General features: G+C 44.1%; 1 protein-coding gene across 13 annotated transcripts in view; it reads left to right on the forward strand.

The window, feature by feature from the left end:
* LOC110531486 (dynactin subunit 1) overlaps nucleotides 1-20,400 on the forward strand; it is a 38,627-nt gene that overhangs the window by 10,524 nt on the left and 7,703 nt on the right. For 7 of the 13 annotated variants that reach the window (XM_036987368.2, XM_036987369.2, XM_036987362.2 and 4 more), the window contains 18 exons: nucleotides 24-179; nucleotides 979-1,002; nucleotides 1,458-1,538; nucleotides 1,706-1,822; nucleotides 2,178-2,382; nucleotides 3,099-3,177; nucleotides 3,520-3,679; nucleotides 6,295-6,399; nucleotides 7,232-7,423; nucleotides 8,073-8,192; nucleotides 8,399-8,551; nucleotides 8,659-8,825; nucleotides 9,075-9,243; nucleotides 9,455-9,523; nucleotides 9,821-9,942; nucleotides 14,943-15,033; nucleotides 15,442-15,603; nucleotides 19,474-19,605. In XM_036987368.2, coding sequence (XP_036843263.1) covers nucleotides 24-179; nucleotides 979-1,002; nucleotides 1,458-1,538; nucleotides 1,706-1,822; nucleotides 2,178-2,382; nucleotides 3,099-3,177; nucleotides 3,520-3,679; nucleotides 6,295-6,399; nucleotides 7,232-7,423; nucleotides 8,073-8,192; nucleotides 8,399-8,551; nucleotides 8,659-8,825; nucleotides 9,075-9,243; nucleotides 9,455-9,523; nucleotides 9,821-9,942; nucleotides 14,943-15,033; nucleotides 15,442-15,603; nucleotides 19,474-19,605 — 2,304 coding nt within the window. The remainder of the gene's footprint in view (nucleotides 1-23; nucleotides 180-978; nucleotides 1,003-1,457; nucleotides 1,539-1,705; nucleotides 1,823-2,177; nucleotides 2,383-3,098; nucleotides 3,178-3,519; nucleotides 3,680-6,294; nucleotides 6,400-7,231; nucleotides 7,424-8,072; nucleotides 8,193-8,398; nucleotides 8,552-8,658; nucleotides 8,826-9,074; nucleotides 9,244-9,454; nucleotides 9,524-9,820; nucleotides 9,943-14,942; nucleotides 15,034-15,441; nucleotides 15,604-19,473; nucleotides 19,606-20,400) is intronic. The other 6 variants (XM_090183539.1, XM_090183536.1, XM_036987365.2 and 3 more) reach the window with 1 other exon arrangement.

Below are 20,400 nucleotides of genomic sequence, written 5' to 3' on the forward strand. Positions count from 1 at the left end.
CTCTCTACCTCCCACCTCTCCAGGCTCCCCGGGCCATCGGCTTGTCTAGCTCTCGGTCCAGGGAGGATGTCAGCGAGGGCAGCCTGTCTTCCAAGGGTGCGCTGGGGGCTCCTGTCGTCCCCCTGCCCAGCGGCATCCCCGCCACGTCCGGAGCTCCACCCCCCGCCACGCCTAGCAAGGTCAGTCCACAACCCCCTGTGGCCAATCAGATCATCACCTTAGGTTCTGGGGAGCTTTTTGGTCTAGCACAGAAAGAAAACACCCCATTATCATAACATTGATATGTTGTTGGATATGTTAACTACTGTCCTGGAACAAAAGCCTGCAGCTTGATATGTCAATTATATAGAGCTGAGACGATAAACCCCAAAAATGATCGACTCATACCACTTAATGAGGACATTTTGATGACATTCATTACGATAATTAGCCTATTCTACAGAAAAGTGAAGTTTGAAATTAAGTTTGCTAATATGGGGTGATTATTGGGATATTGGCGACTGTGCATGAAGATGGCGACCCCCATGTACTTACCACACATTCCTTGTTTTGCTAAGTTTGCAGTGTTGTTCATCGCTCTCCGTTACTATTTGTATGGTCATTGGCACTGTGTACATGATCCCAAAGCTTTAAGACGCAGACAATAAAAAAATGTTTACTGGCACATTGAACCATGTCGCTCGCCGTAGTTTAAGAACTCTGTGGGTAGTGCTAAAAACATCTGAATTGCTCCATCTATATGGACCGTCGGCCATTGATGGCTACAACATTCAAACTAGCAGTAGTAGTTTGAAGGGTGACAACAAAAGCTGGTGCACATTATTGTAAACGTATCATTCCATTTGTTGTATTGATTCAGTCAGTTTATGGTGATTGTATCTTTTGGTCCGCATCGCCAAGCTTCACCATGATATCACCTCCATCCTCATTTGTTGTCTGTTGACTGTTGTGTTCCGTCCATGTTGTCGTTGTAAACAGGCTGAGCCTCCTGCATCAAAGCAGGTAGGGTAACAGTATCTGAACGCATGCTTATCTGGTCTGGGCATGTTGTTTGACTAACAAACCGGGGTTGCCCCAAATGGCACCCTATTCCCTATATAGTGTACTGCTTAATAGGGAATACGGTGCCATTTGGGACATATCCATTTGGGATGTATCCAGGGATCATAGGGTGCTACTCCTCAGCCTCACTATCACTGCCCTTCACCTGCATGCCAACAGAGGGCAGAGTTTCTTTGGTTTAATATTACTGAGTAAAGGAGTTTACTCCAGACACAGTTCCTGGTGGTGGGAGCATGTCTTGGAGCTTTTGAGGTGTTTTTTTGGAATGTGGGTTCTAACGTCTCTGGTTGCTTTGAGATGTCCACTATCCCCTCTCTCAATGCCCCCCCCCCCTTTTCTCTCTCTGTCTTCCCTGATGTGTTCACCTTCACACCTGAACCTCTCTGTGTTTCCAGGAGGAAGAGTCTCTGCGTGGCCAGGTGAAGGACCTAGAGGAGAAGCTGGAGACCCTGAAGATGAAGCGGGCGGAGGACAAGGTCTTTTTAATAATCTATTTATCTTGTTGTTTATTATGTACAGCACATTGACTGGATGTCTCTGTATAAATATACAAATATAAAGACATCTGAAGTAGATTTTTTAATTTTGATAAATATGTAGTAACTTGTATAATTATTTATTCATATTTACAATGATTATTCAGGTCAAGCTGAAGGAGCTGGAGAAACACAAGATTCAGCTGGAGCAGCTCCAGGAGTGGAAGACCAAGATGCAGGAGCAGCAGACGGACCTGCAGAAACAACTCAAAGAGGCCAAGAAGGTACAGTACACACCAGAATCATGAATGATTAACCTCTATGGTAGTCACCTTTTTGAAATGAGTACAGAACCTTCACGCTTCTTTTCAGGTTTCTGTCCACTTCTCTTATTAAATCAGAGTACTTGGCAAGACTTCAAGTAACAAACCGGTAGTCATTAACCTAGGATAATTAAAAGGTCATCCCTTATGTAATGTTGTACCAGATATGGAAGTCTGTTGTCAGGTACCTAGTTTTAGCTTTGGTTAGATTGACATTGCTAATGACGTCCACTCTTGTCATTCTGGATTTTTTGCGTATTTCGTCTGACTCTGTTCATTCACAAATGTGAGATTTACACTAATGTTCCTCTCCCAGGATGCCCGGGAGGCATTGGAGGCCAAGGACCGCTATATGGAGGAGATGTCAGACACGGCGGACGCCATCGAGATGGCCACCCTGGACAAGGAGATGGCCGAGGAGCGGTCCGAAAGCCTGCAGGTGGAGGTGGAGTCGCTGAAGGAGAAGGTGGAGGAACTCACCATGGACCTGGAGATCATTAAACACGAGGTTGAGGAGAAAGGTTAGAGGTCACTAGTAGTGAGTTGCTATAAAAGGCTGCTCTATTTATGGTATCTCATCCCATACAGAGGGTCGAAGATCATACCCCCAAAACATGCTAAACCTCCCCTGTTAATGTAATGGTGAGAGGTTAGCATGTCTTGGGGGTATGATCTTTGACTCTAACTTTCTCACTTATCATTATTCACGATTCATTCAGGATTGTCTGTGATGGTAGCATCCAGATTAATGTAGCAGTGTTCAGAAACATTCTTTTGATAAAACTGACTCTAATGACACACTATTGACCATTTATTTCTATTGGACTCAAAATAAATTGAAATGCAACCATAACGACATGTAAATGCATCCAACAAGTTTGTAGAGTCACAAGCTTGATGTAGTCATTCTGTGCTATGAATATGGGACCAAATACTACACTTTTGACTACATTATTTATAATCTTTAGGGATGCCAATCATTTTGGCTCCTACCTTTTTTTTTAATTGAGAAAAATATATATTGTTAAACAAAATCGTTTTGCATACACTATAGGTCAGTATTTAAATTATTTATTTTATACAGTCATAATTGTTCATTTTTATCAAGGGTGTCAATCATTTCGGATCCCACTGTCTTTGTATTTAAGAAAAAATAGCTATCATATATTTGACAAGGTCTTCAGTATTGCTTGGTAAAGTTGAAACGAAACCTAACCTAACTCTTCTGCTTCTCCAGGTTCTGACGGAGCTGCCTCTAGTTACCACGTAAAGCAGCTGGAGGAGCAGAACAGCAGGCTGAAAGATGCTCTGGTCAGGTGTGTGTACTTAAAAAACAAAAAGGTGTTATTTCTTGAGAGATTTCAGTTTTGACCAAACTGTCTCATCTGTTACCTGATGTTTCATTGAGATCTAGTGCCCCTTATGGGTACACTGGGGTGTCTCTTCCCTTCAGGATTTGCTCAAAATGATTTCTGTCACTTTTTGGGGCAGTTTCCTGGACACAAATTAAGCCTAGTCCTGGACTAAAAAGCCTGCTCAGTGGAGAATCTCCAATCGAAGTGGTTTCTAGTGCAGGACTGCACTTAATCTGGGAAACCAGCCTTAAATGTTTCCCTTTAGTTTGATCTCTAACATAACTATTTGTTCCCCTCCCTCAGGATGCGTGACCTGTCGTCGTCTGAGAAGCAGGAGCACGTGAAGCTGCAGAAGCAGATGGAGAAGAAGAATGGAGAGCTGGAGACTCTGAGGACCCAGAAGGAGAAACTACAGGAGGAGATGAAGCAGGCTGAGGCTACCATTGATGAGTTGAAGGAGCAGGTCAGTCAGCCAGGCCATCATCGATGAGCTGAAGGTGGTCAGTCAACCAGTCTGTCAGTCAGTCAGTTCGTCAGTCAGCTGGGGGGGGGGGGGGGCTAGATTAACGTCAACAAGCTCAAAGAATAGGTAAGTCAACAAGAAGGTTAGACAGCCAGTCAGGCCACCATCAATGAGCTCAAATAGCAGGTCAGTCAGGCTGTCCGTGAGCCAGTTAGTTAACCAGACAGCCAGCCAGGACATTATCAACAAGCTAAAATAACAGGTCGGTCGGGTCAGTGAGTCAGCCAGTCAACTAGGTTACCATCAACAAACTCAAAGAACATGCTAGCCAGCCACTCCGACAGGCCACCATCATTGTGCTCAAAGTACAGGTAAGTTAGCCAGTCAGTCAGCCAGGCCACTATCAACGAGCTCAAAGAACAAGTCAGCCAGTCAGTGAATAGGTCAGTCAACCATAGTGTCAGTCAGCCAGTCCGTCCGTCAGTTAGCCAACCAGTCAGCCAGGACACCATCAATGAGCTCAAAGAACAAGTCAACCAACCAGACAGTCGGTTAGTCAGTCAGTCAGTGACCTCAAAGAACATGTCAGTTGGTTGTTCTGCCAGTCAGTCAGCCCACCATGGATGAGCTCAGTGAACAGGTTAGCCAGTCAGTCGGCCCACCATGGATGAGCTCAGTGAACAGGTTAGCCAGTCAGTCGGCCCACCATGGATGAGCTCAGTGAACAGGTTAGCCAGCTAGTCAGCCCACCATGGATGAGCTCAGTGAACAGGTTAGCCAGTCTGTCAGTCAGCCCACCATGGATGAGCTCAGTGAACAGGTTAGCCAGTCAGTCAGTCAGCCCACCATGGATGAGCTCAGTGAACAGGTTAGTCAGTCAGCTAGTCAGTCCACCATGGATGAGCTCAGTGAACAGGTTAGCCAGTCAGTCGGCCCACCATGGATGAGCTCAGTGAACAGGTTAGCCAGTCAGTCGGCCCACCATGGATGAGCTCAGTGAACAGGTTAGCCAGTCAGCCCACCATGGATGAGCTCAGTGAACACGTTAGCCAGTCAGCTAGTCAGTCCACCATGGATGAGCTCAGTGAACAGGTTAGCCAGTCGGCCCACCATGGATGAGCTCAGTGAACAGGTTAGCCAGTCAGTCTACCATGGATGAGCTCAGTGAACAGGTTAGCCAGTCAGTCCACCATGGATGAGCTCAGTGAACAGGTTAGCCAGTCAGTCCACCATGGATGAGCTCAGTGAACAGGTTAGCCAGTCGGCCCACCATGGATGAGCTCAGTGAACAGGTTAGCCAGTCAGTACACCATGGATGAGCTCAGTGAACAGGTTAGACAGTCGGCCCACCATGGATGAGCTCAGTGAACAGGTTAGCCAGTCAGTCCACCATGGATGAGCTCAGTGAACAGGTTAGCCAGTCAGTCAGCCCACCATGGATGAGCTCAGTGAACAGGTTAGCCAGTCAGCCCACCATGGATGAGCTCAGTGAACAGGTTAGCCAGTCAGCCCACCATGGATGAGCTCAGTGAACAGGTTAGCCAGTCAGTCCACCATGGATGAGCTCAGTGAACAGGTTAGCCAGTTGCTCATATAGAGCAGGGGTCTTCAACTTTTTTTTGCCCAGGAACCACCTCCCTGGCATGCCGGTGACCCAGGGAACCACCTCCCTGGCAAACTGGCGACCCAGGGAACCACCTCCCTGGCATCCCGGTGACCCAGGGAACCACCTCCCTGGCAAACTGGCGACCCAGGGAACCACCTCCCTGGCATCCCGGTGACCCAGGGAACCACCTCCCTGGCATCCCGGTGACCCAGGGAACCACCTCCCTGGCAAACTGGCGACCCAGGGACCATCGTACTTTAGCAAAAAAAATACATTTAATGTCTCATCAGGTGAATGATAATGGCAAGGAGAAGTAATCAACATTTTGAAATGAATAGTTTTGGTAGATTGTTTTTCATTATTTTGACCTGCCCACGTTATTATTTACATTTGAGTCATTTAGCGGATGCTCATATCCAGAGGGACTTACAGTAGGGAGTGCATACATTTTTATATTGTTTCCCCGTGGGAATCGAACCCACATGCCTGGCGTTGCAAGCGCCATACTCTACCAACTGAGCCACACGGGATCTAATTGGACAAGGAAGTATAAACTCTTAACATAGCCTATTAGCTAGAAAGGTAGCTCCTAACACATTTTGACCAAGAAGGAGAGTGATGGAGTGCTGCATCAGATGACTTGGCCTCCACAATCACCTGACCTCAACCCAATTGAGATGGTTTGGACCGCAGAGGCCAGGAAAGGCAGCCAACAAGTGCTTAGCATATGTGGGAACTCCTTCAAGACTGTTGCAAAAGCATTCCTCATGAAGCTGGTTGAGAGAATGCCAAGAGTGTTCAAAGCTGTCATCAAAGCAAAGAGTGGCTACTTTGAAGAATCTAAAATATATTTTGATTTAACACTTTTTTTGTTTGTTTTCTACATGATTCCATATGTGTTATTTCATAGTTTTGATGTCTTCACTATTATTCTACAATGTGGAAAATCAAGAAAAACCCTTGAATGAGTAGGTGTGTCCAAAATTTTGACTGGTACTGTGTGTCCTAGGTGGATGCTGCTCTCGGGGCAGAGGAGATGGTAGAGACTCTAACTGAGAGGAATCTGGACCTGGAGGAGAAAGTCAGAGAGCTGAGAGAGACAGTCACTGACCTGGTGAGTTCAATCAACAATACCCCTGTCAACACTTACCTTAATGTCAACCCTGTTACCTTAATGTCAACCCTGTTACCTTAATGTCAACCCTGTTACCTTAATGTCAACCCTGTTACCTTAATGTCAACCCTGTTACCATAATGTCAACCCTGTTACCATAATGTCAACCCTGTTACCATAATGTCAACCCTGTTACCATAATGTCAACCCTGTGACCTTAATGTCAACACTGTTACCATAATGTCAACACTGTTACCATAATGTCAACCCTGTTACCATAATGTCAACCCTGTTACCATAATGTCAACCCTGTTACCATAATGTCAACCCTGTTACCATAATGTCAACCCTGTTACCATAATGTCAACCCTGTGACCATAATGTCAACCCTGTGACCTTAATGTCAACACTGTTACCATAATGTCAACCCTGTTACCATAATGTCAACCCTGTTACCATAATGTCAACCCTGTTACCATAATGTCAACCCTGTGACCTTAATGTCAACCCTGTGACCTTAATGTCAACACTGTTACCTTAATGTCAACTTTGATATCCATGTCAACTCCGTTACTTTGTATGCTTTGAGTAGTCAGTGATTTGTTGAGTCAACTCTGTTAGTATGTTTTGAATAACCAACTCTGTGTCAACTGTTTGCCCTTCATGTGGGTCCACGACATTGGCAAGGAGACTGTTTTAGAGACAGAGAAACACCGTTTGTGTTTGAATCCTGTCTGTGCATGACTTTATACCTAAACCCCTGTCCACTCATCACTACACAACTACAGCTGCTCTGACCCTTAACCCGTCAACCCTGACCTCGCCCCTCCAGGAAGCGATTAACGAGATGAATGACGAGCTTCAGGAGAACAGCCGAGAGACAGAGATGGAGCTGAGGGAGCAGTTGGACCTGAACGGGGCTAGGGTGAGAGAGGCCCAGAAGAGAGTGGAGGCTGCTCAGGAGACTGTAGCAGACTACCAGCAGACCATCAACAAGTACCGCCAGCTCACTGCCAGCCTGCAGGTATGTACCGCCAGCTCATTGCCAGTCTGCATGTATGTACCACCAGCCTGCAGGTATGTACCACCAGCTCACTGCCAGTCTGCAGGTATGTACCACCAGCTCACTGCCAGTCTGCAGGTATGTACCACCAGCTCACTGCCAGCCTGCAGGTATGTACCACCAGCTCACTGCCAGCCTGCAGGTATGTACCTCCAGCTCACTGCCAGTCTGCAGGTATGTACCTCCAGCTCACTGCCAGTCTGCAGGTATGTACCTCCAGCTCACTGCCAGTCTGCAGGTATGTACCACCAGCTCACTGCCAGTCTGCAGGTATGTACCTCCAGCTCACTGCCAGCCTGCAGGTATGTACCACCAGCTCACTGCCAGTCTGCAGGTATGTACCTCCAGCTCACTGCCAGTCTGCAGGTATGGTTGGAAATCACAACTTCAGAGGAGTGTCAAAGAACATGCAATCAAAAGAACGACACTGAAAAACACTAGCAAGCATTTTTAGTAGTTAAAACAATGGAAAGGTGAACTTGTTTGTCACACTTTGGGGTTTTCATAACTTCCTGAACACTTTCCTTTTAAGCGAAAAGGGGGAAGGTGTTAGGTGACAGTGGTTTCTTTTGGTTGTTTGTATCTAAAGTGTGTGTGTGTGTGTGTCTAGGATGCCAACAAGGAACTGACCAGTGCTCAGAATGCCAACGCAGAGCAGGTCCAGCCTCCTCCACCAGCTGAGTTGTTTGACTTCAAGATCAAGTTCGCTGAGACCAAGGCCTACGCCAAGGTAAGGAACACAGAGCAGCAGGTTCTGGTGAAGACCCAGCTTGGGGTCCAACTGTCCCATTCAACACTTTGGGAGCATCATACCAGTCTGCCGATGTGCTTTTTGTTCCCAGAGAAACATGCATTGCATTTTAGTGTTAAATGTACAGGTGTGTGCTGTTATTGCAGATAAATAATGTGTGTGTGTGTGTGTGTGTGTGTCTCCAGGCCATAGAGATGGAGCTGAGGAAGATGGAGGTGGGCCAGGCCAACAGACAGGTGTCTCTCCTCACATCTTTCATGCCCGACTCCTTCCTGCGTCACGGTGGAGACCACGACTGTATCCTGGTGCTGCTGCTCATACCAAGACTCATCTGCAAGGTACATTGAGAGAGGGGAACAGTAACAGGTTCAACATTTGACTAGGAGTGTGTCTGCTTGTTTGTCTGTTTTCAAGATGCCAAATGTATGTTCCCCCCTCCCTCTAGGCTGAGTTGATCAGTAAGCAGGCCCAGGAGAAGTTTGATCTGAACGGTAACCCCGTGGAGAGGACTGGGGTGAAGATGAGAGGACCACCTGGAGAGCAGCTCAGCTTCGCTTCAGGACTGGTCTACTCTCTCACCCTGCTGCAGGCCACGCTGCACAAATACCAACAGTAAGGCCAAGTGTGTCTGTCTCTCTCTGCCACTACTAAATAGTAAGGAAAACCATGAAGGAGTTATCTTTTAGATTCTGAATAACTTTCTGTCTTAATTAGGAAGAGTAAGTGTACTGTGAATCTGACATACCCTATGTTACACTCAAAAGATAGTACCAGCTCATTGGACAGTCTGCTTTCTCTCGTCTGTGGCTGTTGTCAGACTAGTGTCATTTACTTCATCCATCAAATATTCTCTCCCCCTAGAGCTCTGAACTGCTGCAGTGTGCAGGTGTATACACAGATGGGGACTCTCTACTCAGAGATGAGTGTCCATGAGCGTTCCCTCGACTTCTTCATTGACCTGCTGCACAAAGACCAGCTGGATGAGACTGTACACGTGGAGCCTCTCACCAAGGCCATCAAGTACTACCAGGTTAGTACCACGCACGGATTCACACACACACTCTCTTCATATGCACTCGATGGCACACCTGACGGAGAGACGAAAACACTCGACCACACGCTATACACTGTCAACTCAACACCGATGAAACACATTATCAAGCCTCATCAATTTTAAGAATAAATAAAACTCCAGATTGTGTGAGGCCTTGATTGATGTACCAATTTGTTTTATGTTACAGCAACTGTACAGCATCCACCTAGCTGAGCAGACTGAAGACTGCACCGTGCAGCTGGCTGATCACATCAAGGTAAAACTGTTGTGTACTGAAGAAAGTAAACCTCTCTAGGCCATGTTAAGGTCTTTCCTCCCTTCCTTGAGGTAATCAAGATTTCTAACAGGCCCCTAGTCTTTTCTAGGTTCAGTAATCAACATTGTTTAACTAAACTCAATTTGACTTTTTGATGTCTGACCTCTAGGTCATTCAGTGTGTTGGATTGTATGGGGGCTGATGGCCTTCCTACACAACTGACTGCCTCTCTGTGCTCTCTGTGTGTGTCGCCCTCTGTGTGTGTCGCCCTCTCTGTGTGTGTTTGTCTGTGTGTAGTTCATCCAGAGTGCGTTGGACTGTATCGGTGCTGAGGTGGTGCGTCTCAGGGCTTTCCTGCAGCCGGGACAGGAGGGGCTGGCTCTGAACATCCTTCTGAAGGACCTGGACACCACGTGCAGGTCTGATATTTAATAATATTATTTCCATGTACTGTACCAGTCACAAGTTTAGAATATAGTAAAAAGAAAGAAAAACCCTTGAATGAGTCTAAACCTTTGACTGGTACTGTATATATATTTTCGCAGACCCCTGGTTGAATACCCCTGATATAGTGGTTTCTTCCAACCTAGGAAGTTTACCATGCTTGTGTTACTGCTTATGTTTAGGAAGCAGCCGCTCCACAGGTGACATGGCTCTATGTGTATTTTTCTATTCTATAAATCAGACTTTTAAGACCTTTGCGACGTATGTGTTTATAAAAAGTAACATACAATGTGATATGACATGCTATTCTATAAAATAATTTATCCGTAATTAATATTACCTGATTGAGCCAATCATGTAAATGTAATTAACTAGAGTCGGGCACCACAAAATAATATTTATAGAGCTGTTATCTTACTAATAAACTCTTAAAGACCTAGTAATATTTTACATCAATAGCAGTCAATATTAATCGTCATCTTAATGCAGTCTCATCTGAAAGTTGTAATTTCTTAGATATCTGCACGAACCCTGGCTAACAAGTTGAATCAGCAATACAAAATTGGGTTTAATTATTTATTTACTAAATACCTAACTAATCACACAGAATTAAACATACACATATTTAAATCATGACTTGATTACAAATTACGTCATAAAGGAAAACGTCCCTTGCGGGCGGAACAGATATGACAGCTGGTTACACAAAAGAAAAGGGGCTGGGTTTGAGTGAAAGAGCGGGAAGACTGAGTAACAAAGGAAGAAGCTGTGCTTTCGTAAATACAGTATCTTATACATTCTAAATTACCGCACATTTGGAAAAGGAAAATGCAATAAATATTTACTCTGAGCTTTGGTAGGTTGGTGGAAGATGGAAGGCCGTGTTGCCAAACCGAGTCCTTTGTCCTTTGAAGAATGTCTGGTTGTCAATTGGATACATTGTAGTAGCGTCGTTGTGTGATAGACGGGATACTCTGTCTGTTCCTTCCTAACCCTCGTTTGCAGCTGCTGTTGCTAACTCAACGGCTAGGAGGTATCACTTCTGTATTGAATAAGAGTTCAAAGTTCATACCATTCGCCACCAAAGCTCACGCTGATGTTGGCTTCGTTCTGTAGTTATTATCTGAACCATTCTGACATCAGACCGTCGTCCTACATCCTCGGAACAGGAGGTTATATTGTTGTCAAGGGCTTATATAGGAAGGGAGAGGAGGGCGTGTTTGAAAAGTTTTATAGCCCATGTCCCTTCACAGGGGTGGGCCACTGATTGAGCAGAGCCCAATCTTATGAAAACCCAAATCTCACATTTTAGAAGCTAAAATCACATTTCATCCCATCACGAATAATTTCATATTCAAACATTTAAATTGAACAACAATTCCATGTGAATCCGATAACTCTGATGTGTAGACTTTCCACTGTAGAGTTTGTCATCTTATCATTGATGAGAATGTCTCAGATGACAACCGAACTGACATCATATTCATTAAGTACCACCGCATATGTTCCATTGGTCGGATTACCAGAATATAGTTCATTTCCCCCCACCTTCTGATGTTCCCAGAATCTCTATGTTAACCAAGGGGTTTGCAAATGTAACATCAGTAGGGTAGAAAGAGGAAAAAGGGGGGAAGAGGTATTTATGACTGTCATAAACCTACTCCCCAGGCCAATGTCATGACAAATGTTATTTGTTTTGTATTTGAAAATCATTACTGTATGTCGAATAAATTACAGTGTGTGTGTGTTTATTTAACAATCAAGGCTATGTAAATATTTTCAAAGGACCTGCAAGGAAATAAATGATAAAAAGATATATACAGTACCAGTCACCAGTTTAGACACACACTTATTCCAGGGTTTTTCTTTATTTTTACTATTTTCTACATTGTAGAATAATAGTGAAGACAAACTATGAAAGAACACATATGGAATTATGTAGTATCCAAAAAAGTTGTTAAAATAATATTTTGATTTGTAGATTTGAGATTCTTCAACGTAGACACTCTATGCCTTGATGACAGCTTTGCACACTCTTGCCATTCTCTCAACCAGCTTCCCACATATGCTGAGGACTTGTTGGCTGCTTTTCCTTCACTCTGCGGTCCAACTCATCCCAAACCATCTCAATTGGGTTGAGGTCAGGTGATTGTTAAGGCCAGGTCATCTGATGCAGCACTCCATCACTATCCTTCTTGGTCAAATTGCCCTTACACAGACTGGAGGTGTGTTGGGTCATTGTCCTGTTGAAAAACAAATGATAGCCCCACTAAGCAAAAACCAGATGGGGTGGCATATACAGTTGAAGTCGGAAGTTTACATACACCTTAGCCAACTACATTTAAACTCAGTTGTTCACATTTCCTGACATTTAATCTGAGTAAAAAATCCCTGTTTTAGGTCCGTTAGGATCACCACTTTATTTTAAGAATGTGAAATGTCAGAATAATAGTAGACAGAATTATTTATTTCAGCTTTTATTTCTTTCATCACATTCCCAGTGGGTCAGAAGTCTACATACACTCAATTAGTATTTGGTAGCATTGCCTTCAAATTGTTTAACTTGGGTCAAACATTTCGGATAGCCTTCTCCATCTTCCCACAATAAGTTGGGTGAATGTTGGCCTATTCCTCCTGACAGAGCTGGTGTAACTGAGTCAGGTTTGTAGGCCTCCTTGCTCGCACACACTTTTTCTATAGGATTGAGATCAGGGCTTTGTGATGGCCACTACAATACCTTGACTTTGTTGTCCTTAAGCCATTTTGCCACAACTTTGAAGTAGGCTTGGGGTCATTGTCCATTTGGAAGACCCAATTGTGACCAAGCTTTAACTTCCTGACTTATGTCTTGTTGTTTCTTCAATATATCCACGTAATTTTCCTGCCTCATGATGCCATCTATTTTGTGAAGTGCACCAGTTCCTCCTGCAGCAAAGCACCCCCACAACATGATGCTGCCACCCCCATGCTTCATGGTTGGGATGGTGTTTTTCGGCTTGTAAGCCTCCCCCCTTTTCTTACAAACATAACAATGGTCATTATGGCCAAACAGTTCTGTTTCTGTTTCATCAGACCAGAGGACATTTCTCCAGAAAGTACAATCTTTGTCCCCATGTGCAGTTTTAAACCGTAGTCTGGCTTTTTTATGGCGGTTTTGGAGCAGTGGCTTCTTCCTTGCCTAGCGGCCTTTCAGGTTATGTCGATATAGGACTTGTTTTACTGTGGATATAAACACTTTTGTACCTGTTTCCTCCAGCATCTTCACAAGGTCCTTTGCTGCTGTTCTGGGATTGATCTGCACTTTTCGCACCAAAGTACGTTCATCTCTAGGAGACAGAACGTGTCTCCTTCCTGAGCGGTATGTTGGCTGCGTGGTCCCATTTTGTTCATACAGATGAACGTGGTACCTTCAGGCATTTGGAAATTGCTCCCAAGGATGAACCAGACTTGTGGAGGTCTACAATTTCTCTTCTGAGGTCTTGGCTGATTTCTTTTGATTTTCCAATGATGTCAAGCAAAGAGGCACTGAGTTTGAAGGTAGGCCTTGAAATGCATCCACAGGTACACCTCCAATTGACTCAAATTATGTCAATTAGCCTATCAGAAGCATCCAAAGTTTTCTGGAATTGTCCAAGCTGTTTAAAGGCACAGTCAACTTAGTGTATGCACATTTCAGACCCACTGGTATTGTGATACAGTGAGTTATAAGTGAAGTTATGTCTGTAAACAATTGTTGGAAAAATTACTTGTCATGCACAAAGTAGATGTTTCTAACCGACTTGCCGAAACTATAGTTTGTTAATTAGAAATTTGTGGAGTGGTTGAAAAACGAGCTTTAATGACTCCAACCTAAGTGTATGTAAACTTCCGACTTCAACTGTAACTGCAGAATGCCGTGATAGCCATGCTGGTTAAGTGTGCCTTGAATTCTAAATAAATCACAGACAGTGCCACCAGGAAAGCACCATCACAACACCTCCTCCATGCTTCACGGTGAGAAACACGCATGCAGAGATCATCCATTCACCTACTCTGCGTCTGACGAAGACACGGCGGTTGGAACCAAAAATCTAAAATCTGGACTAAATTTGGACTAAGGACAGATTTCCACCAGTCTAATGTCCATTGCTCGTGTTTCTTGACCCAGCAAGTCTCTTCTTGTTATTGGTGTCCTTTAGTAGTGGTTTCTTTGCAGCAATTCGACCATGAAGGCTTGATTCACACAGTCTCCTCTGAACAGTTGATGTTGAAATGTCTGTTACTTGAACTCTGAAGCATTTATTTGGGCTGCAATCAGAGGTGCAGTTAATTCTAATGAACTTGTCCTCTGCAGCAGAGGTAACTCTGGGTCTTCACATGAGGACCGCAACGGTCCTCATGAAAGCCAGTTTCATCATAGTGTTTGATGGTTTTCCGACTGCACTTGAAGAAATGTTCAAAGTTCTTAAATGTCTGGATTGACTGTCCTTCATGTCTTAAAGTAATGATGAACTGTCATTTCTCTTTGCTTATTTGAGCTGTTCTTGCCATAATATGGACTTCGTATTTTACCAAATAGGGCTTTCTTCCGTATTCCATCCCTACCTTGTCACAACACAACTGATTGGCTCAAACGGATTAAGGGATTAAGGAAATAAATTCCTTAACACCTGTTAATTTAAATGTATTCTAGGTGACTACCTAATGAAGCTGGTTGAGAGAATGGCAAGAGTGCAAAGCTGTCATCAGGGTAAAGGGTGACTACTTTGAAGAATCTCAAATATAAAATATATTTAATTTTTGTAACACTTTTTTTTTGGTTGCTAAATGATTCCACGTGTTTCATCATTTCGATGTCTTCACTATCATTCTACAATGTAAAAAATAGTACAAATAAAGAAAAATCCTTGAATGAGTAGGTGTGTCCAAACTGTTGACTGGTAGTGTGTGTGTGTGTGTGTATATATTATCTATCTCTGTTATTTACCTTCTGCAGTGACATCAAACAGTTCTGTAAGAAGATCAGACGCAGGATGCCAGGGACCGATGTACCAGGGGTGCCAGCTGCTCTGTCTTTTGGAGCTCCGGTATGTGACTAGCGCTATGCTTAGGCCTTACGTTTAGGTTGGAGAGTCTTGGCTTTGTTAAGTGTTTCACAGTATCTTTGGAGCCCCAGTATGAACAACATTTTGTAGGTCTTGTGCGTAACCCAAACCCAGTGGGTCCATACATGCGAACATTAGCCAATTTCAAGTCATTGATGTAGTTGTGATAGATGTGATAGAACGCTACATGTTAGCTGTGACCATCAAGTAACCTGGCACACTTAGCCCTATGCTAACAACACCAGCTGGCCTTGACTATTGGCTGGCGTTTGGAGCACAGAGCCTAGTGTTTACACTTATTTCATAAACTACATTAATGCAACTGTCAACTTTGTGGAGGTGGAAATACTCTGGGAATGTGTGACTGACAGCTCTGTGGACCAATGGCAGGTGTCGGAGACGCTGACGGACTGCAGGCGTCAGCTGACGCGGGTGGTTGCCGTGCTACAGGAGGTGGCTGCGGCGGGGGCACAGATGGTCGCTCCTCTCGGGGAGCAGGAGGGGCTCAACGCTCTAAAACTGGATGATGTGGCCGTCAAGGCAGTTGAACAGGTACTATATACGGCACACACTTGTTAGCTCCCGGAGCTAATTCTTCTTGATCAATGTGGACGACCTGTCTGTCACACAATACAGTAACCATAGGCTACATGTACACTACATGACCAAAAGTATGTGGACACCTGCTCGTCTAACATCTCATTCCAAAATCATGGGCATTAATATGGAGTTGGTCCCACCCTTTGCTGCTGTAAAAGCCTCCACTCTTCTGGGAAGGCTTTCCACTAGATATTGGAACATTGTTGCGGGGACTTGCTTCCATTCAGCCACAAGACCATTAGTGAGGTTGGGCACTGATGTTGGGCGATTAGTCCTAGCTCGTATTCGGCGTTCCAATTCATCCCAAAGGTGTTTAGTGGGATCTCGACAAACTATCTGTATGGACCTTACTTTGTGCACAAGGACATTGTCATTCCTCAAACCGTTGCCACAAAGTTAGGAGCACAGAATTGTCTAGAATGTCATTGTATGCTGTAGCGTTAAGATTTCTCTTCACTGGAACAAAGGGGCCTGGCCCAAACCATAAAATACAGCCCCAGACCATTATTCCTCCTCCACCAAACTTTACAATTTGCACTAGGGTTGAATATTTTCTCTGTATTTTACTAATGTTCCATCCTGAGAATAAATCACTTTTCTCCCGGGTAATCCGGTATTTCCCGGTAAACCGGGAGTGTCAAACCTGACACTACCTTGGCCTGATGAGCCATATATAATAATAGATGTTATGATCCCTACATTAACGACATTTAATGAGCCCAAAAAATCCCAAATGTTTGTGCCGTTATCCATTTCATACTGTAAATCAAATCAAATTGTATTAGTCACATGCGCCGAATACAACAGGTGTAGTAGACCTTACAGTGAAATGCTTACTTACAGGCTCTAACCAATAGTGCAAAAAAGGTATCAGGTGAACAATAGGTAAGTAAAGAAATAAAACAACAGGAAAAAGACAGTGGAAAATAACAATAGCAAGGCTACACACAGTAACAAGTCTATAAAAGGCCACATTACACGCCACAGAAAAACAAAAGCCCATAGATGTTTGCTCTCTTGGGTAAATAAATTAAACTAGCTCCAATAGGCTAATCTTTCTGACTGTGGATTGAATTATATGGACTGGAATTATGGACTTCATTCAAACTATGATAAATCAGAAGAGAACATGCGATTCTGGTCCCACGCATGCGGCCTACAAATTAGTACAGGCTAGTGAATTTGATTTTAATTTTGAAATATAACAGGGCCTATTCGTATAATTCATAGGCTGACGTGTATATGTACATATCATAATATTTCCCCTTAATGTTATAAGCCTACCTCTTTCTCTCTTTTGTGGCTTCATTCCTTCGTCACTTTCAACAGTTAAATGAAATACGTTTTGTTGTCCTTCATCATTCTAATGACGTCCTTGAATAATATAGGACTAAAATTAGATGTAGAAGGCTTTCACTTCTCTCCACAAAGATTTGAATGGTTATGGGTCTGAGTAAATAACTGCTCTAGCCTACTGCCATCACGCATTCGTTCTTCTTTCAAACTAAACCCACACAGTGATTTTTCTATTATTCTCTATCTGTTGTAATTAACATTTAGCCAAAAGAGCTACAAAATATACATATTTTCCAACTTAACAAATGTTTTATATCAATAAAAGCAGTGTAATTCCACCATATTCAATAGACTTGAGGTCTACTAGCGAAATAGTCTATTGGTATAAGAAATGCAAAAATAAATTATATCCAACAAGCTATTCTAGTCTAGCTTTTCCCACATGGGACTCCAAGAGCTAAGGAAAGTTAAAAAAAATACTAATTTAAGGAGAGGGGCCAGCGGATCACAGGTGCGTGCTTATTGCGCAAGAAACTGAGGCGATAAGCTATAAGCTTTATTATGCATAACCCACCATTAATTAGCTGAATTTAAGGCTAATACTGCATTGAATGTATTACCTGAAAGAGGTAGACTAGGACATCCTATATATTGGGCTGTATGTCCATCTAGAACAAGATTCTCTGTTTTTGGATGTAATTGAAAGGGAGTTGATGGAGCGAGAGAGTGCTCGCGTTGGCACTCATTTTAAAGAAGAGAAGAAGAAAAGAAGTGTACTCTTTAAAATGAACAACAAAAACAAGGTGACCCCCGAAAGCCAGATGGAGATAGATGCCATTCGGCCTTTATGTTACTGTATCATAGGCTATGCTGCAGCAAATGTAGGCCTACCTGTCACAAGAAAGGTTACCATGATGAGATGATACTCTAGGTCTACATGCATTGTGTACTGCGCTCCGTACTGAGATGGTCTGTCCCCACCCCGAGCGTTGATTCATCATGCAGAGGTTGTAGGTAAGGATCGGACTCTTTTCTTTTCGACTAAAATGACATACCCATATCTAACTGTCTGTAGCTCAGGCCCTGAAGCAAGGATAAACATATTCTCGGTACCGAAGGGAACACTTTGAAGTTTGTGGAAATTTGAATGTAATGTAGGAGAATATAACACATTAGATCTGGTAAAAGATAATACAAAGAAGAAAACATGCATTTTTTTTTCATCTTTGAAATTAAAGAGAAAGGCCAGAATGTATTATTGCCCATTAGGGTTGAATGTCGGGAACCCGGTTACCGAGATTTACCACCCAAAACTACTCCCTTTTCCTGGGATAAATAACTGGGCGAAACCGGTAAATTATAATAAATTATTTACATGAACAGCATGGTGTGAAATGGAACTGTTGAACCTCTACAGGATCGGTGTCCCCCCCCCCCCCCCCCCCATGGGACGATTGAGCTAACGTGCACTAATGTGATTAGCATGACATTGTCAGGAACAAGAACATTTCCCAGAACACAGAAATGTCTTATATGGGCAGAAAGCTTAAATTCTTTTTAATCTAACTGCACTGTCCAATTTACAGTTTTTATCACAGTGAAAGAATACCATGCTATTGTTTGAGGAGAGTGCACAGTTAACTCGAAGATGTATCAATAAACCAATTAAGTAATGCAATGGTTTATTAGATCAGTCTAAAACTTTGCACATACACTGCTGCCATCTAGTGGCCAAAATTGCACCTTTAACTGCATTATGCATTGGGGCAGGTAGCGTCCTCCTGGCATCTGCCAAACTTAGATTTGTCCGTTGGACTGACAGATGGTGAAGCGTGATTCATCACTCCAGAGAACGTGTTTCCACTGCTCCAGAGTCCAATGGCAGCGAGCTTTACACCACTCAAGCCAACACCATGTGCAATGCCAAGCGATCTTAGGCTTGTGTGTGGCTGCTCGGCCATGGAAACCCATTTCATGAAGCTCCCGACAAACAGTTATTGTGCTGGCGTTGCCTCCAGAGGCAGTTTGGAACTCGGTATTGAGTGTTGCAACCAAAGACAGATGATTTTTATGCGCTAATTGCTTAAACACTCTGTGGTCCTGTTCTGTGAGCTTGTGTGGCCTACCACTTCACAGCTGAGTCGTTGTTGCTCCTAGGTGTTCCCACTTCACAATAACAGCACCTAGAGTTGACAAGGTCAGCTCTAGCAGGAAATACATTTGATGAACTGACTTGTTTGAAATGTGGCATCCTATGATAGTACCACGCTGAAAGTCACTGAACTCTTCAGTAAGGCCATTCTACTGCCAATGTTTGTCTATGGAGATTGCATGGCTGTGCTCTCGATTTTATACGCCTGTCAGCAAGGGGTGTGGCTGAAATAGCCAAATCCACTTATTATAAGGGGTGTCCACATACAAAAGTATCTATAGTGTAGTAATGACAAATGTCCTTACATATGTTAGGTATATTGATGAAGAGTTGGTCCTCTTGGTTAATTCTCTCTCTTTCTTCCCCCCCTCCAGGTGTATGGGTCCCAAGGTCTAAACCCCCATGAGTGTCTGCGTCAGTCCTGCAGCGCTGTCATCTCCACCATGAACAAGATGGCCACTGCCATGCAGGAGGGAGAGTATGATGCTGAGAGACCACAGGGAAAGGTACAGATAGATCTCCATGCAGGAGGGAGAGTATGATGCTGAGAGACCACAGGGAAAGGCACAGATAGATCTCCATGCAGGAGGGAAAGTATGATGCTGAGAGACCACAGGGAAAGGCACAGATAGATCTCCATGCAGGAGGGAAAGTATGATGCTGAGGGACCACAGGATGCTGAGGGACCACAGGGAAAGGGACAGATGGATCTCCATGTAGGAGGGAGAGTATGATGCTGAGAGACCACAGGGAAAGGTACAGATAGATCTCCATGCAGGAGGGAGAGTATGATGCTGAGGGACCACAGGATGCTGAGGGACCACAGGGAAAGGGACAGATGGATCTCCATGTAGGAGGGAGAGTATGATGCTGAGAGACCACAGGGAAAGGTACAGATAGATCTCCATGCAGGAGGGAGAGTATGATGCTGAGAGACCACAGGGAAAGGTACAGATAGATCTCCATGCAGGAGGGAGAGTATGATGCTGAGGGACCACAGGATGCTGAGGGACCACAGGGAAAGGGACAGATGGATCTCCATGTAGGAGGGAGAGTATGATGCTGAGAGACCACAGGGAAAGGTACAGATAGATCTCCATGCAGGAGGGAGAGTATGATGCTGAGAGACCACAGGATGCTGAGGGACCACAGGGAAAGGGACAGATGGATCTCCATGCAGGAGGGAGAGTATGATGCTGAGAGACCACAGGATGCTGAGGGACCACAGGGAAAGGTACAAATAGATCTCTATGCAGGAGGGAGAGTATGATGCTGAGGGACCACAGGGAAAGGTACAGATA

Source organism: Oncorhynchus mykiss, chromosome 9 (genome assembly GCF_057628025.1).
Source record: "Oncorhynchus mykiss isolate SJ-2025 chromosome 9, ASM5762802v1, whole genome shotgun sequence".
NCBI classification, from domain to species: domain Eukaryota; kingdom Metazoa; phylum Chordata; class Actinopteri; order Salmoniformes; family Salmonidae; genus Oncorhynchus; species Oncorhynchus mykiss.